This window comes from Manis javanica, chromosome 16 (assembly GCF_040802235.1).
Source record: "Manis javanica isolate MJ-LG chromosome 16, MJ_LKY, whole genome shotgun sequence".
Classification (NCBI taxonomy): domain Eukaryota; kingdom Metazoa; phylum Chordata; class Mammalia; order Pholidota; family Manidae; genus Manis; species Manis javanica.
The window spans coordinates 25,063,193-25,091,164 of NC_133171.1; the positions used below are offsets into that span (position 1 = coordinate 25,063,193).

A 27,972-nucleotide genomic window follows, 5' to 3' on the forward strand; every position below is an offset into this window, starting at 1 on the left:
CTAAGCTTGTCCTGGGGGATTAAGTGACACAATGTATTAGAAACACTCTGCAATCTAAAGTGCACTTCACAAGTCTTAGGTATTATTAATAAAAATTGTGACATTTGGGCAGGTATTCAAAACATTACTGAGAGCCACTTTCTTTTCCCAGACTGCTCCACTTGAAATGAAAAGTTAATTTCAATGAATCATGCATAGATATTGACACAGCTAAAATTGCTGCAAGCTGCTGAGGTATTAAACTTTTCCCTAAAACCATGAAAGGCTGGTTAATTTAGTTATCTCATCAACCAAATGACAAAGCAATTTGGGCATCTCAGTGCCCTTTTACTTTTTCATTTAAGAATATTTTTTTATCGAGGTATAATTGACATATAACATTAGTTTCAGGTGTACAACAGAGATTTGATATTAGTATGCAGTGAGAAAGGGCCACCACACTAAGTCTAGTTTCCTCTCAGTGCCCTTTCGGAAAGATAATGGCTCTGGCTTAAAACAAATGAGATTGCTCTTGGCCTTGATGCTTTGTGTGTTCAGCAAACTAAGGCAGGTTTATTGGGTAAGAAAATGAATGGATTGGCAAATGAGGCCTGCCTTTCAGTCTAGCATATCCTTAAAAATAAATTTCTGCAACATATAATCAAGGCTTAAAGCCCTGAATTCTGGCTAAAGGCTACAGCAAGGCAGAGCAATGAACACATTTAGTAATTATATTATTAATCCTATGTCTAATATGTAAATTAACTGCATTTGGATAGGGGAATAATTGCTTTTTAAATTAGTAGATTTCTACATAGATTAATGACACTGTGATTAGATTTTAAAGGTATTCTTTCACATTTTAAGCCTCTCATTTTATACTCTTTTTTTGGTTCAGAATAACATATAAACTGGAGTTTCAAGTAAAAGAATAATTAATGATTTCACTCCATTGATACCTACATTTGCACAAGTTAATTATTCATCACAATATGTGTACATAACCCGGTTCCATAAAATACATTTCTAGATCTCTAAGCAAAACTGAACTGCTGCCCCCCTCTCCTAACTGCCACCTTTTTATAAATGAAGATGAAAATTTTATTTTATTATTAGTATTATTCTTTTAGGAGAGCAAGGCAGAGATTTTTATTTAGAGAAGAAGCGAGAGGACAGAGCTCCTGGCTCACACCAGGAGGGGACAGGAGAGCCCCCCATCCCACTGCCACCTTTCATGGATTATCTGAGAGGAAGGCCTTGCCTTGTTTTGGCTGTGGACATATAAATGCCTCTGGTCCAGTGACTTACTGCAGAAGTAATCTGTTTTCAAGTTCCAGACATGGTTTTTGCATAATTTAGTAGTTGATAATGATAAGTTAGATCAGGAACGTTTCTTCTCTTATTCTATCTGTTTTGTCGATGGGGTAGCCAATAGCCCCATATCGGTACTGAACACTTGAGCTATGGCTCCAAGTGCCATCGACAAACTGATTTTCTAAATTTAAGTAGCCATATGTAGCTTTTGGCAGCTGTATTGGGCAACACTGCTCGGTGTCACAGGGATGCACACGTAAGAAATTCCTCAAAGGGCTGCCTTTCTAAGGGAACAGCTGATACTCTAAGATGGTTTCTGATACATCCTTTGGTACTTAATATGCCTTTTAATATTCTGAAGTATTAAGGATCTGTTCCTAGAAGTGGTTGTATTTTGAGTACGTGTTAAGAACATATACAATAGCTAATAAATAATTTAGTAAGGATTTTAAATATGTTTGAACGTTACTCATGACAATAGTATCTCCATTCTGAGAATAAGTAGTCTAGATGTGTGTAAGATACATTACTGGTTCCATATGTAGATAGGGCTTAGTGCCCGGATGAATGCCAGGAGCCCATGGAATATTTTTGCATTCACAGATTGGAAAACATTGTTCTAGAATTCAGAGATAAGAGATAAATTAAAGAATAACTAAAATGTAAAAACAGTAAGGATGGAAGGCCACAAGTTCTGAGCCTTGGGTGTTCTGTGCGCATTCTTAAGTATGTGACATCTCTGTTCATTATGGCAATTATTGTTTGGCTTCAGATCTTAAACTCCTACTACTTAGGAATCTTTTCCTTTAAGAAGACAAAATGTTTGTTTACTGTTCTTTTAAAACCTAGAAATTTAAAATATAGAGATGTGGTGGTTTGCATTAGAAGTCAGGCCCAGTCATCCATTTCAGAATAACTTGATTATAAACTGATATCCCTTTTTCTTACGTTTCTATTCAGCTTTTTTAAAAAATTGAAGTGTCGTTGATATACAATCTTATGATGGTTTCACGTACACAGCACAGTGGGTCAGCAGTCACCGTATCATCAAGTCCTCACCCCCTCCAGGGCGGTCACAGTCCGTCAGGGTAGTAAGATGTCACAGAGCCATTAACTGTCTTCTCCGGGCTGTACTGCTGTCCCACTGACCCACCTGTATTGTGACTGTGGATTATAGTGCCCCCCAATCCCCTTCTCCCTCCCCACCCACCCCTGCTCCCCAGCCCCTCCCCTTTGGTCACCGCTAGTCCCTTCTCAGTGTCTATGAGTCTGTTCTTTTTGTGTTCCTTCTGTTTTGCTTTGAAAAACTGATATTCTTATTTAATCATTAGATACAAAAGATACAAAAAGATCTCCTTCATGACGTAACTGAGACACCTTCTCCCTTCTTTGCCTTGTCTGTTTCTGTGGGAGGTACTGCGTTCCCCAGCCAGGAGCAAAGGCTAAGTGTAGGGCTGTGCAGGGGTCTCCCCCAACTCCCACTGCTCCCCTCAAGCCACAGTCTGAATTAGAATGAGGTGCTTGTTACTACAGCACGAAGACCAGTCGCCCAGCACCCCAGATCACTGCCCCAAACCCCTGCGGTTCAGAGCTCTGGATCTCCCACTGCTCAGCAGGACAGGAAGGAGCCTTAGACGTGTAATTACTGTGCCCATAACTAACACCAGCCTCACGGGATGGATCTAGAGGAGACTCTATTTTGTGACTCTTCAGCAACCCGATTCTTGGATGGTTCTACTCCCCAAAGACATGGATGGCAATAGCAGAAGCGCTCTTTTCAGTCTTGAAGCAAATCCTGAGTTACTAAAAAGAAAATGGAATGCTAAGCAACCTGTATATCATGCACTAGCTTCAAACAATACACTAATTATTTCATGTTCTTAAACATGATTGGATTCCATAATTCTCCCAGCTCTTAAAATAGGCTAACTATTTCAACTTACTGCTCTAGATGGCATTAAAAGCAATTCCACGGGCACTAAACCTTGACTTGCTAAACAAGTATGTAGTTCTCCTGAACAGTGACATACACGTGGCTGGAGAAAGTAATTGTAATGCAGGGAACAATGCCATGTTCTGTCCCAGCCCTTAATGATCAATTACGGTTCACCCAGGAATTCCTAAGACCTTTTAGGTCATCCCAGGAGTGGCACAACGGCTAACCTCTGCATGGCCTTGCTGGCACGGTTGATTAATCTAAACAATGCATGGACCATTGGCTGAAAATACCTATTTTTCTGTCTGGGAGGGGGGAACACTTGTCCAAATCCAAGTCGTCTGTACATGAAGTTCCTGCCTCATTTTTGGAAACAAAGCAGAGCAGTAGCTGTGCTAAGCAAGGAAGCCTGGATGATGGGCCGGCGGGCACGGCAGGCCAGAGGCTCCGTCTACCTGCGCTGCTGACACTTACCTGAATGAGGTTGGCAGCGGGATTTCTTCTTTTCTCAAAGTGTTTTTGGCGGTGCTGTTCTTGTACTTTTAAAGCAAAGCCTGAGCCAAGAATGCCCTGGAAAAAAATACACAAATAGTCCTTAAGAATTTGTTTTTTCAAAAGCTCGTTAAATAATACACATATTGCTTAAAAACCTTCTAAAGTGAGTCTGAGAAAAGACCAACAGTATGCAACCTGTGCATAAGCACATTACTTACTAAAACGTAACACTATTTGCCTCTATGATGGTACCATTGGCCAATGGCCAGTTTTTGGGCAAGACTGCTGGGATGTGTAACAACTTTTGATCTTTAGTGAATCAACCAGGCATCGACATTTATTATCTGCTATGGCAAGAGGCATCATAATTACCAAAACAAAAAAAAAAATCCACAACTTTTAAAAGTGTTTTTTGGGCAGCTTTCTTTTCTCTGACATTTCTTTATGCTTAAATTACAGGAATGGTCTTACCTAGTGAAGGAGTTTAGAGGACAGGAATTCTGGTTTTGGGCAGAGGTGGATTTAAAATTTGAGACAGTGAAGGCCTTGCTGCTGCGGACATGGGAGTTTTTCTAAAGCTTTGATGAAACCACTAAATTTTGTATTTTCCAGTCATGAAATGGTGGTGGGGGTAATGTTTAAAATCGGTGCCACGATTTAAAAATCCTCCATGGTACTCTAATTCTCCACCCACCAAAGTAAAGTGAAAGGAGGAGAGGACAGTGACCCTGAGGAGGCAGACACGCGGTTCCGTTTCGCCTGTTTGCACGGTGAAGACCGGACGGAGCATGGGTGACTGCAAAGCGCATGCCCGCTTGCCCGCGTTGTCCTCATGCTTGGGGCACCCTTACCCTTTCGGTTCGGCTCGCCTATTTAGATCCTGGGGTCAGTAAGATTAGTATGTCCCTCCTCTGTTTATATCAGTTTTTTGGCTGGCTTGCTTCTTTCTGCTTATCATCTGGATCTGCCAAAATTCTGGCTCTTTGAAATACTCCCCCTCTCTTCGGCTTGCTTTGGTCTAACATTCCTGGAATCAAGATGCTTTGTTTCTGCTTTGGGCTGGCTTTTGGGACTCGCTAAATCCAGTCTCTGGGCTTTGTCTGTAAGTCTCCATTTTACTGGCATGGGACGTGGTGCTCACGGCGCTCCAGTCTGTGAGGTTTGCTTGCTAGCTATAAATTATTAGCTTTTATTAAACGTCAGGGAGTTTAACCCTTAGCTTAGAGAAGGGGGTCTTATAAGCCCTAAGTCAATTTTTGCTATAGGTAGGGAATGATTGTTTTTCTTTTCTTTATATTTTGGAAGTAGCTCAAAGAAGGTGTAGGCTGTCTGGGAAGTGGTGAGTTTCTCATCTTTAGGAGGCGTATTAAGTCTCGCCTGGATGACAAATTGGCTAAGATATTTTTGGGCTCCAGACAAGCTTTAACCTTCCTTCTTATCTTGAGATGCCACAATTCCGAGCACATCTGTGACAATGACCAGATAATCAGTAATGTAATTGTGTTTAAAATACAGTTACTGTACTACTATTTGCTATGAATGTGCAATTAGTAGGATAAATGACTGTATCACGACACCAGAAATCACACCCCAGGCTCTGCTTCCCATCTCTTTCTCAGGGAGTGTCTCAGGCTGCCTGAGGTCGCCGTCTCCCCCAGGCTGACTGCATAAACTAAATTTCATAAACCCCACTCTGTCTGATTCGTTTGCAGAGTTAAGCAGCCTTTCCCTCCATGTAGAGATTATAAAAATGGTGCTACATTTCCAAACTCACATCAAGTCCAGGCATTTGTAACTCCTAAATTTTTTCCTGCCATCTAAGATCATTTAGGAAAGTTTTATTTATATTCCTTTCAATGTCCCTTTTCATGAAGCATAAACATAGAAGAGAATTTGAAACAGAATTTATAGCCTATACTTTTACTGTGTAATATGTGTACATACATTATAGGCATATTATGTATAACCCACTCATATGGAGCATAATTCAGATTTGTAGACAGTGAATTGACAACAATGAACAGCTATCATTTTAAAGCATTTATTACATGAGTATGAGGTCCAGAGTTAAATTCCTTTTGGAAAATGAAGCAGGCCCTACATAGCACAGACTTAGCATCCGCAAATAAACTGAAGTGTGCTGAAAATCATACTGGCATTGTTTAGAAGCATGTAGTAGTAGATGGCAAATGTTTACTACATATATCTTGCGCCAGACTGTACATTATAACAGTTATTAAACCAGGTCTGCTTATCGTCTCCGTTTGGCTCCATTCCAATTTTCTTCCACTTCTTTTAGTGTACAGCTCACGGAACCTAAATAGAAGTCTGTTGAAATAAAGTCCACTATGATAATATATGTATCTCTCAATATCACATGTTATATATGTATGCATGTTATATATATCATGTACATGTTTTATGTATATCTCTATTATCTCATGTGCCATCCCTTCAACTATTAACACCAAAAAATTCTTAGGAATTGAGTTTCGTGCTAATTCATTTGTAAGATCACATGATGTAAGCTTTCAGGTTTTTAGTTGCAGGGCTGTGCTGAGAAGCACTACGTACGCACCAAGTAGAGAGAAAACCTGTTTGGTCAACATTTTAAATATCCTTTCCTCGCTATCTTCCTGATGAAAGGGGCCTGATTTGCACCCCGCGCATGGCAGCCCTGCTTGTCTGAAGACACTCTCAGCAGGAGGGGAGGCAGCGTCCTAAGGAGGAGAAGGGGCCACGGGGGGAGGCTGAGGAGCCCACAGACTCTGCAGGCTCAGAGCCCCAGGGCCCCAGGCCCTGGGCAGTGACTGTGGGGGCCGGGGCGCATGGCCTGCGTGACTCTGTCATTTGCAGGACAGCCCCTCTGCTTGGAGGGAAGATGGGCAAAGCTGCTATCCTTCTTGGTCCCTGGGCTTCCTGGGAAGGAGGAACCCCAAACAGTGGTCTGCAATCCACCTCTGCCTTTCTTAGCAAAATGTCAAGGCACCCTCCCTCCTAAATCTCAATCAGAGAATGCTGTCAGCCGACAGGCACACATGACATAATGGCGTTTCCAGCCACCTTGCTTTTTGTTTCCTTGTTTTAAGTTATTTTTGGACCATTCAGTCTTTCATTCAGTAAGAACTCAGTACCCAACGTGAGGCGGTAGTAAAAAGATCCGTGGTGAACTCTACTTATCTGGACATTGCTAGGATATGTTCTGTTCTGTGCAAGCAAATTCTTTAGATTTTCAGCACATTAGTTTAATTTGTATATAAAAGTTGTAATCACTTTATTAGGAAACATTTCCAAGGATGACTACTTAGTCTCAGACCTTGATTCTGACTAACAGAGTGGCACGATTTAACCTCCCCTTGAAGGCCTAGAGGTTCATCATGGAGACCGTGCTGGCCGCACAGAGATGCAGTGACCCTAACACTACCTGGTCCCAGGTCTTCACAGATTTCAAACACTTATGCCCGCTTGCTTCTTACAGACTTTGTTCCCCCTTGTTTGTCCTCCACCGTGTCTTCCTGTCACGGTGTTTGTCCATCAGCCTGCTTATAATCTCTATTTGCTGTTTAAAATTTTCAGAGACCAGTGAAACGGTGTAGCTCAGCTCATCAGAATTTCCTCCAAATTAAGAGCAGGTCATGGACTAGGTCTCGAGAAGCTGTCTTGGGAGGACAGATGGGCACATACTCTGCTGTCAGTGTCAACAGCCCAGGGGTTGTCCACTTTGCTGTTGGTAGGTTTATACTGGAGCACAGAGGTTGATATATATATATATGTGGCCTCAGGATAAGCACTATAAATACAGAAGCAGTCAGTGTTTTGTGCTATTGTTTTGGGAAAAAGCCCAAGAACTGCATTTGGTTATATCTAAAGGTATTTTCCTCTACAGAATCTGGTCCCCAAGTGTGTCTCTGGCCAGGACTGTGGAGCTGGCCAGGTGAATGAATTCTGGATGCGTGAGGTGCAGCTCCAACTCTCTCGGTTTCGTCGCCCTCAGCAGGCAGCTCATGCCTGGGTCCGCCCACGATGGGAGTGAGCCTTCCTCAGGGCCAGCCCTCGGCTCACACAGCCACACTGTGTTCACAACATTTCTCTGGATGCAACAGTGCGTCCTCTATCACACCGACAAGGAATGCATCTGGGTCACTGTTACAGAATGATTATGTGCCTCCAAAATGCCTGTGTTGCAGTACTAATCCCCAGTACCTCAGATTGTGCCCTTATTTGGGGACACGGTGTTTACAGGGGTAAGCAAGGTACAGTGAAGTCACCAAGGGGACCCTAATCCCGTAAGACTCCTGACAAGATGCTGTGAACAGAGGAAAGGTGGCGTGGTGACCAGGGAGAAGGGGGCCACCGTGAGCCCAGGAGCTGGGCGGGGAGCAGAGCCTTCCCTCATGGCCCTTGGAGGGGACCAGTCCCACAGCTCCTTGATTTTGTACCTCTGGCCCCCAGAGCTGTGGGACAATACATTTCTGTTGTTTAGGCCGCTGGGTCTGTAATGCCTTGTTACAGCCGCCCTGGCAAACAGTCACATAGGCAGCTTGTGTCAGAAACAGGGAGCACAGCTTTAAATTCACACTGCGGTCTAACTCTCGAGCTTACGCATGGTCTTTGCAGTCCCTGTGGTTTTGTGTGGCCTGGGAGAGACCAGCTGGCTGATCCAGAGCTGGGCACTGGAAGGACAAGGGTGACCGCTGGGCTCATTCACACGTAGTGGAGGCTCCCTGCAAGCTAAAGGCTGTGCAGCTAAAACCCCCAGCCCCATCGCTTCCTTTGGAGGGGCGCTCAGGGCCCTCTGCTCCGGGAGGCTGTCACGGAGTCAGCCTGCGTGAGGTGTCAGGCCGATACTGCTCCTGAAGGGTGACCTGCCCCTGCTTTGACACACCCGTGTGGTGGCTCTTTCCCACCCCCGAGAGGCGGTGATCACAGGTGAGAGTTTGGAGATGGAGGTGAACTGTGATATTTTAACCAACTGCCTTTAAAGAAACGGGATAAAATGATCAGAAAGCAAGCTTTGTCCATTAAGGAGAGAATAATCAGAAGCTTGGGAGAAGATTAAATGTGCTCTCCATTCGGATAAGATGGAGAAACTGCTCATTAAGAAAAATCAATGACGATGACAGGAAGAATAAATCATCTGGCACATTCAAAACCCTTGAAGGTCATACGCTTTTCACTCAAATGGCTCTGAAGAGGCCAATAACCCACTCGGGCACGCCCATCTCTTCAGCCGTGCACACTGTAAGCCAAACTGGAGTGATGCATCCAAAAGCAAGGTATCTTTCCATCTTTACACCTATGTTAAATGGACTAGCAGCATGTTGACTGAGAGTTGATGCCATCGGAATTATCATTTGTCATGAAGACCCAGCTGGTATAAAGCTCTCAGGTTAAGCATCACCAAAGGAAGACCATATTTTATAACATTTCTGACTAGATATACGGAGAAAAGTTAACACTGTCAGAAATATTGTATTTGTAAGTGATGTAGATATCTTGCCAGGCATACCAATTTGTGGAAATTCACACTAATAAAGCTCTGAGATCAAATTTAAATTGCTTTCCCTTGCGAAGATACTCACGGCAGGAAGTGCAAAGAAAGAAATGCCCAGCAGTGCGAAGCCTGCAGAAAGCAGCCTTCCCAGCCAGGTCAGGGGTGTTTTGTCTCCATAGCCAATCGTGGTCAATGTAATCTAAAAAGAAAATAAATAGAACGTGCAGCTTAAGTACTTGAGAGGAAAGTTAGGACCTATCAACAGGAGACAGGGCAACGTTCCCATTAAATCATTATTCAACAAGCCTCGACGGCACATTTTATTGCTGTGCTTTAATTTTCCATGACGCAGAACAGAGCTTCTCTTTGTTTAAGGAAGGGGGTAACCTACATACTTGTTCCTCCCTTATAACACAGTTTTCCATCTTTTCTAAGTGTATTCAAAGAAAGGTTATTTAAGTAAGTGGATAGCCATCAGTGGTACAGAAACGACAGCACCATGGATTTCGGACTGGCTTAGTACACAAAACAATAATTTTTGTTAATTAAGGCTGTCCATTTCTTAGCTTGGCAGGCATTTCCTGAAGATCTGGTGTGTGCAAGGTACGTGTTATGATTTGTAGTGGAATAAAAAATGATAGGTACATAGTTCTTGGGCTAAGATATTTATGGCATAAGGAAAGAGACATGTCCCACGTAATTAGAACACAAAATAGAGCAAGACAGGCATTATGATGGTTGCACAATAATCTGCTATGGGAATTCAAAGAACAGATGGGCCACTATCAGCTTGGGGGGCTGAGGAGGCTGTATTAGGGAGACATCACCAGCACTAGGTTTTGAGGGGGGGATAATACTTTGAGAGGCAGAAGTGATAAAGAGGGTGACCTAGGGAGGGGGTGCAGGATGAGTTTTGCAGCAGTGAGAACAGATAGGACGGGTTCTGGAAGCACGGTGGGCGGGCTGGAGCACGGTGGGTCTGGGGAGGATTGGTGGGTCACTGAAACAGGAAGTTGATGAGACACTCATAGCTAGGTCGGGGTGCCTTTGAAAAATGCAATTGGCTCACGGCTCTCCTATGGTCAGGCTGCTCCAGGACGTCCTCCTGTCCCCTTAGAACAAAGCCCCAGCCCCTCTCCAGGACTCCTGCGGTTCTATGTGACTGGCAGAGTGACAGGGCAATGGAGTCGGAACAGCAGCAAGGGGACCGTACGGAGCGGACAGCAAAGAGGTGCGTTAGGAAACTCAATAACGCCTTCATTAATAGTCTGGGATGAAGGGGAAGACTAAGTCTCATGGACTTGGACATTGCAAGGGGAAGGTGGTTGCCTCATAAATAAAAAGACGTTAATGAGAAAGAGTAGGCTTTGGAGCAAAGATGAAGAGTTTGCTTTTGAAAATAAGCATTTAAAAAATGTCAATATGACTGATCTAGAAACGCTGAGCAGCAGACTTTATTGCTAAACAATGCTAACCATCTCCTGAGCCTTCAGCAAGAGGCAGCCACTGCTCACAGGTCCCCACAGCAAATCCAGTAATAATGAGGACATTTGGAATATTGTGAGGATCGCAAACACTGGGGGACTTGCCAACGACTTGCCCGATGCACAGTGGCCACAACCTTCAATTTGTGGAAAACATAGTATCTGCCAAGCACAGTAAGATGAAGTCCGCCTATAAATTCTAAGCTCCTAACCCATGGCGTACATGGTCCAGGCCCCTCCTCCCTCCAAGGTCACCCTGCCCTCGCCCTGGGCTTTAACCAGCATCCTTGCAGCTCCTCAGACGGGCCAGGCTCTTGCTGCGGGAGGCCGCTGCACACCCAGTGTCCTCGGCCAGAATTGCCCTTCTCTCCCCGCCCGGGGCTCCTCCTCCGTCTTCGGGTCTCATCTGAGTGCCCAGTTGGCAGGCAGCCCTCCCTACCCACCCTGTCTGCAACAGGGCCTCTGGTCACCTTCCGCTCAGCAACTTGTTTCTTAAGTGCACTTAGGACAAGCAGTACTTTTCCATGCTCTTCTTCGGGGATGGGTCTCTGTGTCCTCTACGAGAAGGGGGAACGATGCCTTTACTCTCTCACCTCCAGCATGATGCTTGCAGAAAGCAGGAGAAACTCAATAGATATTTAGTAAATAAACGAGAAATCCTTTCAAGAACATTGGCAACAAATGGAGTGAGAAAAATAGAGCAAGAACTCCCAGAAGTCGCTGACTTGAGGGGAGGCGTTGGAGGCTGCATTTGTGCCTGTTTGTGGAGAGTGAGCACCGAGGGGGGTGCGGAGGCCGGGGAAGCAGGGCTGGGGGCGCAGCTGGAAGGGTCAGCCTCACACGTGAAAGAGCAGGAGAGGCTTGGGGCTGTGAGGTGCTGGAGGGGCTGAGCGCCAGCAGCCGGAGGCCCGCGGGGAGAGGCCCCCTGGGGACCGGGGGAGGGAAACCCTTAGTAGACTGACTGCCCATCACCAGCAGCGTCGCAGCAGGCTCTCCAAGGAGCTCCAGAGATTGCAGGAAAAATATTCCAGCTCCATTTTATTACATGTTCCTAACCTTCAATATGTGGGAATGATTTTAATCTGTACTCTTTCTGCAAAATAACCTAATCTGTTTATGGCAGTTTATTAACAATAATGAAACAAAGGAGAAATTTCATGGTGTGGTCACAGCAGTAGCACTGCCCTTCCCGATGAGCGTGACATTCCGGTAACACCCTGCAGCTGTCCCCCAGCCCCACCGCTGAGGGTGGGCTTTAGGGCAAGGCGGCCGGGTGCCGGGTTTTGGTCTGGGCAGAGAAGAATGCCCGCTCTGGCGCAGGACCCAGGCGTCCCCTCCTCTCATGTCCGTGGTCTGTCGCACAGAGGCCACGACCTCTGAGAGCAGCCCCGAGCCCCTGGCACGCCGGCCTTCTCCCTGCGCTTGGCTTCAGGCTACTGGGTGGGCAGCTGTGGCCCGGGGATTGGGGCGACCAGCGGCAGGGCCCGGCCGCACCACCTCCCCACTCCGATTTCAGAGTCGCTCTGGGTGTCGCCTGGTTGAAAGCGAGGGGCCTCTGTTCCCAGGTTTGTCGCTCTCCCTGCTGGGCAGCAGGCTCGTGGCAGACTCCACTGTTTATGCCTTCAGGGAGCGTCATTTCTCTGTGGCTGCAAAACGCGACATCTGGGCTTCCCTACGGGAACAGAGAGGGAGCACCAGAGAGGAAACCGTGCATTTCTAAGGTGCACTTAGAGTGAAAAGGTGGGCGCCTTCTCCACAGATTCACACTGACCCCCCTGCTTGATCTGGCTGCCTGCGTTCCCAGGTGGTGACCAGCTGCTTCATAAGCCCTCCTCGGAGGAGCTCGCTCAGGTGTTCACCGATTCTCTGCACCTTCAGGTCAAGCTGTCCTCGAAGAGCCCGTGTGGCCTTGGGAACCGGACAACCACAGCGTTTCTTTTTTCCAAGCGCCTGTAGCACCCTGCAAATGTGCATCAGCTGGTCCTTCGCAGGCACCCCGGGGGCAGAAGCTCTTTTTGGTGCTCATTCTTCCACACTGGCACTCAGCGAAGCCTTTCCTGTCTTCCAGAAATCTTGTAACTCTTCAGTGGCTGAACCCAGAAACGACTAGCTTCATCGGGATCTCAAGCTAGAGAAAGGTAGGGACCCCGAAGACACCAGCTTCCAGGGCTGCTCCTGGAGAAGCGGTTTGTTCCGTGCAAACCTGAGGCAGTCAGGCTGGGAAGAAATCCACCAGACTGGGCATGACCCCACGTCTGGCCTACCTTCGCTTATGAGTGCTGCGTTGGTCCACGTAGGCAGGACAGATTAACTTTTTACCTTTATTTATGCATGTATTTATTTATGTATTGTTGATTTCTACTTATTAACTTTTGACTATGGCGTTTACAATATCACTGGAGAGGTCCTGAAAGGTTTGAATTTACTTTTAAAAATTAAAAGATAAATTAAAAAATTTCCAAATCTCTTTTGGTGCACTTGTAGCAGAGTGATACTTCGTTAAGTGAGAGGAGGCCATTTCTAAGCACACTTTCTGACCTGCGGTGGAGGCTGGGAGATGTCTTCTCAGGTGTGGCCTGGCAAGGCCCACCAGGACCCGAGCGGGACAGGCTCTGTGACCTGTCGCTGTTCCCCAGGCGGCCTCATGGGTGCCAGAAGCGTGTGCCAGCCATCCAGTTGGCACATTTACTTGAAGGTGATTTGGCAGATGCGAGCAGCTCAGATACATTTTTGCCCACATATTTCATATGCTCAGCTGTAGTCATGCAGGTGTGGAGAGATATTTTCTGCAAATCTGAGGGTTGCAAATGTTGGTGTAAAGGCATACTTGTGGTAGCAAAATCTGAGGTTGACTGGGGGCACCTTACTATGTTTAGCAACCCAGAATTCTTCCTCATGAATAATATTGCTCTATTTTTCTCTTTTCTTCTGTCTGGGCTACTTTCTGAGCACCTAGTTTCAGGGTATCAGTAGTTATAGAACCTGTAGAGTTAATTCTGAAATTTGGTTATCTTGCATGAGTAGATGAGACAGGTGTTCAGTCTGCAGACCTCAGAGGCTCGCATGGGGGTGGCATCACATAATGTGGGTTCTGCTGTGGCAGGTAGTCAGGGCGTTAGCATGCCCTATTGTCCTTCCAGGCTCTTTGGTCAAATATGGAATAACAGCAGTGACTAACATTTGTCTAGTGCTTGATAGGGTACACCTACATGTCCTGATCTCATTTAGTACACACAGCAACTTAGTGTTTAGTTATCCAAACATTTTTATAGAGACATTAAATGATTGGTGAATATCACAGCTCTATTCGGTCATAATGATGGGGCTGGAATAGAAGTCTCCTGACTCTAGTTCTTTGGTTCTTTTCCATATGCCCCGTGCTCAGCTCTTATGGGATAATACCAAGCCAGAGTGTCCGGGGCAGCATGTGAAATGACATGATTAAAGGAACAGACGTCTTCAGAAAGCTTCCTCGCAGAGGCTTATGACCAATTCACTTCATTAGTGCATGCCGTTAAGCAGGGCGCAGGAGTTTTGCTTGGTCCTTGATAATGTTCTTAATTGTTAGGAACTGGTGTGTTGATGATCTTATGGCCAAGTAAAGCTTTGATATCCTAAGGTAATGCATTGATAGTAAGAAAGAGCTGTTAACTTTTATTTAATATACCAGCACTGAGTCAGAAGACAACAACTTGTAAGAAGTTGCAGAAAACATTTTGTACCAATGTAATGAGGCTGATTCTCGAAATTTTAAGTGGTATTATCAAGGACAAGGGTACTTTTGTTCTTCTGACACATTTATGCCATTTCTTATTCTTCGATTTTGTAGGGGTGACTCTAGTGGCACATATTTGGGCTGTACAACCTGTTGCATGCACAGCGCTCTACATGGTACACTGAACCTTCATATTGTCTGCTTTGACAAAGGCTATAGGATTTTCAGCATGCATTCCAGCACTCAGTGGCTGGTATAAAATCCTTCTACATGCCTGCAGTAATCATCCCAAGCTCATGGTCATATTCAGATGCTTACTCAAAGTAGATTTGTACCATCTGCTGCTGTATGCATCTTAGAAAAAAAAGCCACACACTATCTTCAGCACAGGGATAGCAGTAAATACAAAGAGGACAACTGGCCTTCAAGAGCAGGTCGTTACCAGGAAAAGTTACTTTGGGAAGACTTGATCTTAACTTATTTTAGAATAAATATAAAGCAAATCAAAAGGTGAAAAACTATTACAAGGAAGAAGGAGATATTAGAAAATAACTCCAGGAAAACATGTTCTTCAATTATTTTAGGACGAATCTAAAGCAACTAATAGGGAGGAAAATAAGCACAGGAAGGAACATTAAATGGATCTCTACCAGCGACCAGAAGACCCGCTTTTCCTGAGCCACCAGTGCTTTGGCTACGAGTTACCTCCCCTCCACCGGCCCCGTTTCGCCTGTCATCAGCACTTCTTTAGCTGCTACTTCAGAAGGCAGAGCATCTTGTCACTGGAGCCCCCAGTTCCCAAGCCCTCTCTGTGCTCAAGCTGTGGGTCTGCCATGAAGTGTATCGGTCTTTGTTCCTTTTGTTACGAAGGTGCTTCCATCCATTACCCACAACAGGGACGTCACCCCAACGCAGCCGTGCCTTTGATGGGGCACGTGCTCTGGTGTGAGGGCCAGGCCCTTTATTTCAGTTATCCCCTCACTCAGTGAGCTCAGTATTGCTATTCACTAGTATTGAACTGTTTTTAGCTTGAATTGTTATTAACTTTGAGCATGTTGATCACACCACAAATCCTTCCAAAAGCTGGTTTTAGGGACAGCCCTCAGGATCTTCTTAATGGAAGGAGTTTATAGTTAGTATTTAGAATTCACTAGGATACAGTATCCACAGACCACAAATTGTACTTTGATTCTTAATATCAATACTTTGGACTTTTTAATAAAGGGGATTTCCTTTTTCTATCAAAGCCTAGCACTTCAAAATATATGAATGTTGGGTGCTTTTATTTCCCTATTTATTCTGGATACTTTCATAGTTAGCAAGGTGTCCATTATGTAAAACATGGACATGTTTACCTTTAAAGTATTCAGCTGAATATTCCATGAAGGTCTTGACTAACATATAATAAAAGGTATAGTGTTCTAACCTCACTGGAGATATGGTATATGCTCTTCTTGTAAAGACTAGAAATAAGGAACCCTCTTTGTTTTTCTGTGTCTTTTCAGGCTTCAGACAATTTAATTAATGAGTCAGATAATATCACCAACCCACTGTGGACCCACAAGGCCTTTTCCTAGAAGCTCAACATAGGCTATTTTTATTGTATTTGGGACCAAATTTAAAAAAAAAAAGATATAATTAGGTTATTCAAAGAACCTGTTAAATACAGGTTAAACTTGAGTCAAAACAGCACTACTGAAATGGAAATCAATGAAAATACATTGCTTTCCCCTGAAAGTCACAGATATGACCTTTGAAAACCTGCCATGTGGGTTATTCTTGCAAAAGAAACAAGCTGATGACTAAGTGAGAGGTATATTAAGAGTTTCCCACACACTGTTTAACACACAATACAGCAATTCTTATTAGGAATGAGGAGAAAAAGGGATGGGTAGAAAGGAGGATTCAGAACTGCCAGGCTGAACCCAGCAACCCCTGCATCTCGGTACGAGAAGGTGCACACGACCGTCTCAAAGAGGGTTAGGACCACCAGAAAGAGAAAAAACTGAACTTCAGTTCAGATCGCTGCATTGAAGCCTGGGATGATAAACTGTTTCCCCCTTGCTGCTACAGCAATCTCCTGCTTTCTCCCTTTACACAGCTTATACCACCATGAGTCATAGGTTTCCATTTGCTCTCCACAGATAAGAAGTATTTTAAGAACGTCAGATCACTGCTCTCTCTCAGGTTCCCCACTTCCTCCCTTTTCATGTCCGTTATTATTTGTGGGGGCGGGAGAAGGACTTGAAACCAAATAATAGCCAACTGAATGCTTTGTTATCAATGGTATACTCTTGTAGACATTTACTCTGATAATTTAAGAAACAAATCCTAATCTTCAGGTGCATATATTTCGGATTCTTATTCATTTTATTGCTGCTGTGTAATGAACAAACTTACCAAGTTCTGCTTAATACAAGCGCTGATTCTTTGTCCTTGACAAGAGTTCTACTCAGTGATGAGCTTTTGATGAACAGTGGGACAACAGAAACACTTGGTAACTTAACTCTGTGCTCCACAAAACAAACAACTTATCAATGCTTTCATCAGTTTAAGAAAATGATTTATTCTTATTTTGGCAGCAGTCTAGCACTCAAGAAATATTGCTGCTGATTTATGAGATAACTTTGTTGGACCAAAGAGATGGGGAAACTGTTTAGACAATTCAAGATGTTGTATATTTTCACAGAGCACCCTTTTGGAATGTCTCAAGGAATCAAATAAAAAAGAAATGTAGTTTATATATTACATAAAGCACTCCCCTAGCCCGTGATATTCTTCCTACAGCACATGTTTCAAGGACTGTTCTATAAACTTTTTACAATGTAGAGATAATTTTTGCTTTAATGGAAAACTACGCCTTGTTCAGAGTACACACTTTCAGGTTACTGAATTCTGATTTTATAGGGCTCTGCACCTTTCATGGCCTTTGAGCTATTTTACAACTCTGTAAGTTGTAGATGACTGGTAGCAGTGCAAAATAATTCTTGTCTGTAGATGTGTAAATAAATTCCATCTAGTGGAGGCTTAGTTGGGCTCCATCTCCTACTATGGAAGAAGCCAGTTTTACCTCTACTTGCACATTCACTTCAATAGCCCCAATCTTTATCTGTTTGTGTTCTTTGGTTAGGTCCTTTGAACTGGTTGTAATGTCTTATTGGTTCCCTCATTAATAATGACTTGAAAAAAAAGTTAAAATACTTAGTATGTGTTTCTTTTCTATCAGCATGAGTCATGACTTTATTTACGTTTGTTTGGAAAACTATCCTTTAACAACAATATAAAGAAAAAGTATGTTTTGAATGTAAAGTTTTGAAATTAGATGTCTATAATCTCTGATCTTATAAGTGGTTACCAGTGTTTCTTTTCACTTTTTGTGCCATAATTTACCCTTGTAACTTTTGATCCATTACTATTCCTTTTTAAAAACCTCATAAACTTTTTGATGAGTCACAAACCAGTGTGACATTTGGTAATTAAATCTGTGTTCCACAAAGTTAAAACAAACAAACAGGCCTATCAACATTTTAATAAGTTTAAAAAAATAATGTATTTTTATTTTGGCAACAATCTACACTCAAGAAATACTACTGGTGATTTATAAGAGAACTTACCTTTGTTGAAACAAAGAGATGGATTAACTCTTTGGACAATTTTAGTGGGTGTACTTTCACATAACTCCCCCTTGGAAGTTAATATTTTTATTGAGACCATTCATAAATGATCTAAAGGGACCATTACACTGTATTCACAGGGAACATTTCACAACATTCAGTAAATAAAAACATTTTTATACTTACCGTGCCCCACCAGAGAGCATCTGCATATGTAGAAAACTCTTTATTGGCATCCTTTTCCACCAGATAGACAAGGAAAGATGAAAAAATAAGAACCAGAAATCCTATGTACCAAGCTGTGATTAATTCCTAGATACAAAAATGAATGAAAGATTGTTAGAGGGGAAAAAATCCTAAGGGAAAAACAAAAATCTATGCATATTTTTATTCATTTAACTACATTTCTTGGATGTTTACGATAACTTTTAAATAATCTACTATATATTTTGTCCCCAAATTGCTTCAGCAAAGTTTTGAGATGACTAACTTTGCTTGATAGGTTTATCAAAGATCACAACAATCAATGAAAATGTTTAAAAACTCTTGTTGTATATTTCAGAAAGAAAATGTTACCTTGCTGTGAGCATAAACTACGGAACCTAGTAATTTCCAGGTGCCTCCCCTGCGGTCCATGCGCACCATACGGAGGATCTGTAGGAAACGGAGACTTCTGAGTGCCGATGTGGCAAAAATGTTACCCTGAGTTTTTGCAGAAACAACTGCTATTGAAGCGATAAGAACAATGGTATCTGAAAGAAACAGGTTGAAACAGCCGTAAGTAGCATGACTAGGAATTTTTGTTTCTTCAAACAGTGTTTCAGAAAGGTTCCCAAACAAACAGATGTTGAACCCCAGCTTGGACTTGTGATACTTGGAAATAATTGAAGAATAAAAGGGCAGAGAGCAGGCTTTACCTTCTGCCTGAGTCCTGGCCCCTCGGCCATTCTGTACAACACCTGGGCCATTTTGAAACCACTTGCTATTTAGCCGTCATTGAATTGGACAACGGCCTTCAGAAAGTTCAGTGTTCCCGGGAGGAGCAGGGCTCTGGGCCGCCTTCCACACCTCTGGTCCCATCAGCATCCCTCTGGTAGAAGGGAGCTCCTGCCTCAGCCCTAACACTGGCTTTCTGGTGGACGCCACACAGGCCTCATCATAGCCTGTCCAGCTAGGAAAGTGCTGCTGGGTATAATCATGTCTCTTGTTTTCTTGCCAAACCAGTTTGTAGCTCCTTTCTGCAAAAAATTCCCTATTGTGTGGAGTCTGCAACTTCACATGCTGTGTTAACAAAGGCCTCAACTAAGCTGAATATGTACATATTGTCCTCTTTATGCCTGGTCAGTCAGTTATGTGTATGTTTGGCACACAAGTGAAATAATATTTCAATTGTTACAACAAAGCATATAGTTACACACACTGTGCATTGCATGAGAATGGATATTTAATGTCTGACATTGACATTTGACTTAAAAAATTCAACCCTTTTATAAGCTAAAAAGACCAAGAGCAACTAATGGAAGCATAGAAAGATAAAAGAGGACTTAATTGCTCCCAGGGTAAATATCTGAGGAATGAGAAGAAGGCTTTGAGGTGTGAGAAGTGAAGTGGGAGCAATGGCCTCCTATGGCAATTTTAAAACAAGTTAGCTTGATCTTAACATCTTCAAATAAAATTTCTTTCCTATTCAAAGTGGACTGTACATGGCTGGGCATCCATACTCCCCAGATCATGAAATTTCACTTCAAGGGTGTTGCATTTATAATGTTTTTGTGACCCTCAGGACTAGCTGTTACATGAATGTGTATTCTTTGTCAGCCTCATCACTCTCTCTGCACTGAGGAAGTTCCAGTCTGCTGTGCACCGAGCAGATGTTTTGAGTCAATCTCCTGGTGCCCCTTTCGGGTTAGTACTGGGAGAGAGTGAGGGTCAGTGGTTGGCAGGACAAGGGTCAGCCAAAGGGCTTTTTCCCAGTCGGATCTGAATGCTATGACTTTGTGGGTAGGGACATAGAAAGAGAGCCACAAATGCATCCTTGAGTTACCTCTCTCTGCACCTGTTGGAAATGAGAAGAATTAAATATGTTGACCCAGATACCAAAGTCATATTTTAGGTGAATAAAAGGTCAGTTACAGAGGAGTATGTATGATGTGATCTTATTTTAATAAAATGAGTATTACATGACTAGGAAAAACATGTGAGACTATACACATATTATTAATGAATGTTTATAATTTCATTACAGATATTTATAACAATGAAAATGTCTTTTGAAATCAGAAAAAAACTTTAAAAGAGAGTTAAGTGTAGAAACATCCTTTGGTTTTCATCAGTTGGAGGAATTTACTCCTGAAACAAGTGCGTTGTAGTCAGAGACATTTCATATGGCAATGTTGGATACATATCTGTTTTTATTTCTCATTGTAACCCTGCTGCCTACCAAGTATGCAAAAAAAAGTAAAGTATAAAACCCCATTTACTATGTTAAAATATTAGAAATAGAAATAATTAAATGATTAGTATAGGTGCAAAAAACACAGCACTTAAAACTTCCTGTGTTCCTGGCACTTCCTTTAGTTCTAGATTTTTTACATATGTTACATTATTTAATCCTTCTAACAGCTGTGTTTGTTAGGTATTCTATAGACCTCATATTACAGATGGAAAAAGTGAGGCACAAAAAGCATATATTGTATTGATTAAATAAAAACCAGCCATCCATCTGGTCTGTTAGACTACGGCATAAAGAGTATGCTATGAAGTTGGTTCATTAGAGAAAAACCTAGAAAAAGTAAAAGGAACACTGTTGGTTTGAGACAACTTAGAAAATTATGCACACAGTGAATCATAATCTAAATGTTTAAAGTCACAAAATATGCAAAGGTAACCAGAGATTTGACTTAATGACATCATGGTAATTCAGATCAGATGAGAATGTCAGGGTTTAGTAAAGTGAAATCACAAATGAACAACCCAATGGCAAACAGTGAATGCAGTCACAAAAATGTTTCTGGTTGGGTTACAGTCATCCACCTAGAATACTTCCCAGGCTAATATTTTACCAGTTGTGAACACTCTTTACTTTTGAAAACATTTATGTATTTATTGTGTCTGCAGTCCATTGCTTTATAGAATGGAGGTCCTACAAGTTTGGGTTCTTGTGTCCCAAGTACCTAGAACAGTGTCTAAAACATTGTAAGCACTCAGTCAATATTTACAGCATGAACTTAGAGTAATATACGCCTAAAGGTAGCGTTAGCTTTGTTCTCTTACCACACCAGTGGCTTAAAATGGGAAAATATAAAATTCTCTGAAGTTCATTAAAGGATCACTTCAATATTCAGCACTGAATTCTATTGCATAGTAATTCATAGCTATCATCCACTGAAATTTATAAAAAGCAAATTTCACTAATATTTTATAAAGTTAGGGGCAGTTTTAAAGATGGTGACATACGAGGCTCCTGAACTCCCCTCCTCCCACAGACACACTGAATGAATGGCTACACGTGGAGTAATCCCTCCTGAAGGAAACCCAGAAACCAGCCGAGGGACCCCTACACATTGTCTGAACAAGAAAATACCTACATTGAAATGGGTTTGAAGGGCTGAGACACCTTTTACCATAAACCCCATTCCTAGCACAGTGCCATAAAATGGGAGGGAATCCCCAACTCCCAGCTTCTTCGTGAGAGGCTAAACATTTGGATTCCACATCCAGTGCTCCCACTTTAGACTCCCACCAGAAAGACAGGCCTCCAAGACACCTAGCTCTGGATGCCATGGGGGCTGACATCCGCAAGACCTATCAGGCTAGAGCAAACAAACAGGAAGTTACTAATGAGTATAAGCACTGCGCTGTGGCTGTCACCCCAGGGCTCAGTACAGAGGGAACAGGCAGAAATACCCATCTCCCAGGCTTTCCCTGAAAGGATCCTATTTGCATACTTTAAAAGCTGCTGCCTGAAGGTTAGGCTTCTACTTTAGCATGCATCTAGGGGCTCTGACTGAATCCTTCCTGGAGACTAGTTTATTGATACCTTCCCTGTCCTTTCCCATTAGTCCCCCTAAGTTGCCAGTATCTCCCTGCAAGGAGCTGTACACACTTGGGTGCCCCAGCTCTTGAGGCTGCTGCCTGAGGAAGAGCCCCTGGATAGCTCGACTCTCAGAGCCACTGAGGCTTGCATTCAGGAATCCCACAGCACTAAAGAAAAGAAAGAAGCTCTTAATGGGCTCTGCAATTCTCCTGCCCATCCTCTTTGCAGCTATACAACTGGGCCCAGGAGCAAGCAGGTAGAAACAATCACCTCCCAGCTTCTTGCTGGAAGAGGCCTAACTACTTACTTTCCCAGGTGCTGCCTCAGGGTCCAGCTTCTTTCTGCCTACATCTTGGTGCTGACTGTGGTCCTTCCTTTGGGGACATGGAACCTTTCCATGGGTCTTGGCACATACTCAACTACTGGGAGCCACTAATAACAAAGACAGTGGGCAGACAGTCACAGAGGTTTGAGAGACAGCCAGAGGCACAGGCTAGGTTGATGAGGTTCCTCTCCTACATGAGACCAGTCTGTCAAGACTGCGAGAGGTGGCTGTTTTTAATGCACTGAAACCAACACAGAGAGTCAAGGAAAATGAAGAAACAGAGAAATATGTTCCAAAAAAAAAAAAACATAAACTTTCAGAAACAGATTTTAACAACACAGATGGAATCATGAAGAAATAGAACGTCTGAGCAGACCAATTACTAGTAAGGTCATTGAATCAGTAACCAAAAGCCTCCCGACAAACGGAAGTCCAGGCCCAGGCGGCTTCACTGCTGAATCCTACCAAACATTTAAAGAAGAATTAATTAACCAATCCTTAAACCCTTCCCATAACAAGGAAGAGGGAACACTTTCAAACTCAGTTTCTGAGGCTACCATTATCCTGATACTGGAAACAGACAAGGACACCACAAGAAAAGAAAATCATGGGTCAATATCCCTGATGAACAAAAATGTAAAAATCTTCATCAAAATACAAGTGGAGGGAAAGTGGAAATTCTGTGGCCAGGATTCTCACCTGATTTTAACATCACCCATTGTATACTCACAGGAGCCCTCTTGCATGCCCGTCGGCATAGGCCGATTACAGCCGACAGGGCCCTGCCTGGTGTGAGCTGTCAGTCATGGAAGCATAGGCCAGGGGGAGAGGTGGGGAGGAAACACGCAAGAGCTTGGACATAACTGGGCGCAGGACCTTCCAGTCCTCAGAGAGACCTGCCCGCAGTTCTGCCCTGTGCTAGGAAGCAGAGAGAGAAGCCACAGAGCCTGGCTCTGGGGAGCAGGAAGAAGTGAAGGCAGTGCCTGGGGAGCAGAGACTGGAGCCGGGGCCAGAGACTGAGACAGGTAGATGGGAGTCAGGTGCTCGACCTACTGCTGTGAGAATAAAGCTCCCTTTTCACCCACAATGTGCCGCTGTCGTTATTTGGTCTCATCAAATTCATAGTGAACCTGCCTGGAGTGGGAAACCCCCTTCTCCCAAAGCAACAATTGGCAAACTAAATTCAACAGTATATTAAAAGGATCATACAATATGATCCAGTGGCATTTATTCCAGGGATGCAAGGCTGGTTCAATACCTGCAAATCAATATGATACACTGTTTTAAAAATAAAAGGATTAAAATCATATGATCATCTCAACAGATGCAGAAAAAGCATTTGACCAAATCCAACATATTTTTATGATAAGAACCCTCACCAAAGTGGCTACAGAGCGGTACCTCAACATAATAAAGGCCAAGCCCATAGCTAACATCATATTCAGTGGTAAAAACTGAAAGTTTTCCCTCTAAGATCAGGAATGAGATAAGGGTGCTTGCTCTCATCACTTTTATTCAATATTGTGTTGGAAATCCTAGTCAAAGCAATTAGGCAAGAAAAAGAAATAAAAGACATTCAAACTGGAAAGGAAGTAAAACTCACTATTTGAAGTTAACATGAAGTTATATATAGAAAACCCTAAAGACTCTACCAAACAACAGTTGGAATTAATAAATGAATTAAATAAAGTTGCAAGATACAATATACAAAAATCAATTACATTTCTATATATTACCAATGATCTATAAGAAATCCTATTTACAGTAGCATCAAAAAGAACAAAACACTTAGGAATAAATTAACCAAGGGGATGAAAGATTTGTTCAGTGAAAACTATAAGACACTGATGAAAGAAATAGAAAAAAAACCACAAATAAATGGAAAGATATTCTATGCTCATCAATTGGAAGAATTAATATTATTAAAATGCCCATATTACCCAGAGCAATATATATATATATATAGTCAATGCAATCTCCACCAAAATCCCAATGGTACTCTTCACAGAACTAGAACAAACAATCCTAAAATTTGTATGGAATCACAAAAGACCCTGAATACCTAAAGCAATTTGAGAAAGACAAAGCTGGATGCATCATGCTTCCTGATTTCAGACTGTTACAAAGCTTCAGTCATCAAAACAATATGGTATTGGTTTAAAAAAAGACTAACAGATCAATGGAACAGAAAAGAGAGCCAATAAATAAACCCACAACAAATTAATAAATGACAAAGGAGCCAAGAATATATGATGGGGAAAGAGAGCCTCTTCAATAAACGGTGTTGGGAGACTGGATATGCGCATGCAAAAGAACGGAACTGGACCGCTGTCTTATCCATTCACAAAGATCAGATTGAAATGGATGAAAGATTCAAGTATAACACCTGAAACCATAAAACTCCCAGGAGAAAACATAGGGTAAAACGCCTTGACATTGGTCTTGGCAATGATTTTTTGGATTTAACACCAAAATCAAAGACAATAAAAGCAAAAAATAAACAAGTGGGACTACATCAAACTAAAAAGCTTTTCTGTACATCAAAGGAAACCAGCAACAAAATGAAAAGGCAACCTACTGAATGGGAGAAAATATTTACAAATCACATAGCTAATAAGCAGCTGATAATCAAATTATAATAAATAACTCATACAACTCAATGCAAAAAAAAATTCAATTAAAAATTGGGGAGAGGAACTGAAGAGACATTTTTCAATGGAGACATACAAATGGCCAAGAGGTAAGTGAAAAGGTGCTCAGTATCACTAATCATTAGATAAGGCAAGTCAAAACCACAATAAGATATCACCTCACACCTGTCAGAATGGCTATTATCAAAAAGACGAGATAACAAGTGTTGGTGAGGATGTGGAGGAAAGGGAAACTTAATATTGTTGGTGGGAACGTAAAATGATTCAGTCACCATGTAAAACAGAATGGATATCCTCAAAAAATTTAAAATAAAACTACCACATGATCCGGAAATCTCACTTCTGGATATATATCCAAAGGTAGTTAAAACAGGATCTTGAAGAGATATCTGCAAATCTATATTCACTGCTGCATTCTCAATAGCCAAGATATGGAAACAACTTGAGTGTCTATTAACATGAATAGATGAAAAAGATATGAGATACACGTATCTATTTCAGCCATGAGAAAGGAGGAAATCCTAATGTTTGTAACAACATGGATGGACTTTGAGGGCATAATGCTAAGTGGAATAAGACAGACAGAGAAAGACAAATATCACTTATATGTGGAATCTAAAAAAGTTAAACTCGCAGAAACCGAGACAAGAATTTATGGTTACCAGGGGCTGGAGGGGTGGGGGAAAGGGGGAGATGCTGGCCAAAGACTACAGCTTTCAGTTATAAGATGAATAAATTCTGGGGAGCTAATGTACAGCAAGGTGATTATAAATAATACTGTATTACATACTTGTAAGTTGCTAAGAGAGTAGATCTTAAATGTTCTTACTACAAAAAGGAATGGTAATTATGTGACACAATGCAGGTGTTAGCTAACAATCATTCTGCAATATATGCATATCAAATAAACAGGCTGTATACCCTAAATTTACACAATGTTATATGCCGATTACATCTCCACTAAGCTGGGAGAGAATTGGGCAGACTAGCTTAAGCTGTGCAATTAATCACCTAAAATCTTTTTTTTGAAGAAACAGGAGCCTTGTCCTAAGTGAAGATACCACACTTTAGTATAAGGTAGAAACTACAGAGAGCCCTTGAAGCTCATTGCCTTTTGATTCATTTGTTTATCCATGCAGGTAAATAGTTAATTGAGTGTCTAGTATTCATTGTATTAGACACCTGCATCAGAAATATTCATTCATCCATCTGCTCATCTATCACAAATATTTATTACATTCCTGCTTTGTGCCAGGCATTGTGCTAAATACTTTATGCACATCACTGGTTGTCAGTGGGGATAAGGTGGCAATGTCTGGCATTACTATTGACATCAAGTGGTGGAGGCCAGGTTTGCCACAAAATGTCCTACAATGCTCAGAACAGGCATCTAAAAAAGAATTGCACAGCCCGAACAGTTAGTGGTGTCAAGGATGGGAGGCTTGGATGGATGATATTTTATTTAGTTCTCCAAACAACCTTATGAGGTAGATAGTATTATTACTAACTTGTTACAAATGAAGAACTAAGGCTTACAGCAGTCAACATGCCAAAGCCCGACTTCCCTACTGGCTGCGCTGGCCCTTGCTTCACACCAAAGTTGTGCCCCTAAGAGTCACGGTACACCACTCCTTGGATAAAGGACATTCAAGGGGACACGGGTGGGGTGGGGTAGGTGGTGAGAGCAGGTGGATAATAGAGCAAGAATTCATTACTGCAGGAAGCATTCAGCGGGGAGCAGAATGCAGGAATAAAATGATACTAAACACAGATGGCATTTTCACGGATGCATCAAGAGGAAATGGGCCTAGAGAAAGAGAAGTACTAATACACAAGGAGGAGCTCCAAGTTGCATAAAAAGAAAAAACAGATACAATCCTGAGCTCTTAAAATCTACCTCTCCCAACAGATGTGAGCAAGCTGGGAAGTAGTGAAGAGATAGGTTATCGATTACAAGCAGCCCATTAGAAATTTGAAATATAAGGCTGATAAGGTATTAGGAAGTAGGCTCACATACTGACTGGATCACTTAGAGTGATTTATGGATGAATTCCTGAGATATGAGGGGGTTGTGAAGATCTGAATGAAGTAAAAGCTGTCATATTTAAGACACACAGGGACTATAAAAGAGCTTATTATTAGACTACACTGGAACTTTGCTCCAGTAATATTTGGTCAGCAAAATCAATATAAATTGATTACCCTGGACCTGATGCAAAAGGGATTAGTCACCGAAATACTGAAAAACCCTCATTACAAGGTGGGTTCACATCCAAGGCTACCCTATCGTGGACCCAAGGGTTAAAGCCAGGTCACCTGAACATCTGAACCTGATGGGCTGTATTTTGTTGCTATGATTACATGACATAGCGCACCTCTTAGAAAGTACATTTTCTTACACTTGGATTAACCTACAGTCATAATAGGAAGAACTAAATCATACGGATTAAACAAGGCATGGTTGAACACTTTAAAACTAGTAATTGTCAGGACAGATAAATTCTCTAAAGGTAAGCCACAGAGGGAGTATATCTTGATTCCGCAAAACCGTCTGTAGACTCAAAAAATTTTTATAAATTATGTAAGAATCTCAGCAAGTTTCCTCTAATAGCTAACGTAAATTTCCCTCTTGCACTTTAAACTCTTTCCATCTTATCATCTCTGGTAAAACAGAAGTGCGACAAATCCCATATTCCTGATGGTTGGATCTTCCTCTCCCACCACCTTTTTTGTTCTGATTCTTTGAGCTCTTTTTAATGGCATCTAAAGCTAAACTTTGGATAATTTTAATGAAATATATGTTCAAAGATTATAAAAATAATAGCTGCTATAAATATCAAAATATTGGACAAGCGTATAAAGTAGGAAGAAAATTTATTTAATTAAACAATTACTTATTAATGAGCTTTAGGTCACTTTATTTTTTGCT

At 42.2% G+C, this 27,972-nt stretch overlaps 1 protein-coding gene and 1 long non-coding RNA gene across 4 annotated transcripts in view; one reads left to right on the forward strand and one right to left on the reverse strand.

Moving 5' to 3' along the window:
* Window positions 1-18,727, forward strand: part of LOC140846892 (uncharacterized) — a 33,867-nt gene extending 15,140 nt beyond the window's left edge. The window contains exon 3 of the long non-coding RNA XR_012126392.1: window positions 18,594-18,727. This is a non-coding gene — a long non-coding RNA (uncharacterized lncRNA). The remainder of the gene's footprint in view (window positions 1-18,593) is intronic.
* KCNQ5 (potassium voltage-gated channel subfamily Q member 5) overlaps window positions 1-27,972 on the reverse strand; it is a 455,253-nt gene that overhangs the window by 68,062 nt on the left and 359,219 nt on the right. For all 3 annotated transcript variants that reach the window (XM_073225085.1, XM_073225083.1, XM_073225084.1), the window contains exons 4-7: window positions 18,608-18,783; window positions 18,218-18,343; window positions 9,307-9,417; window positions 3,704-3,799 (exon numbers count right to left, since the gene is read on the reverse strand). In XM_073225085.1, the coding sequence (XP_073081186.1) occupies window positions 3,704-3,799; window positions 9,307-9,417; window positions 18,218-18,343; window positions 18,608-18,783 (509 nt within the window). The remainder of the gene's footprint in view (window positions 1-3,703; window positions 3,800-9,306; window positions 9,418-18,217; window positions 18,344-18,607; window positions 18,784-27,972) is intronic.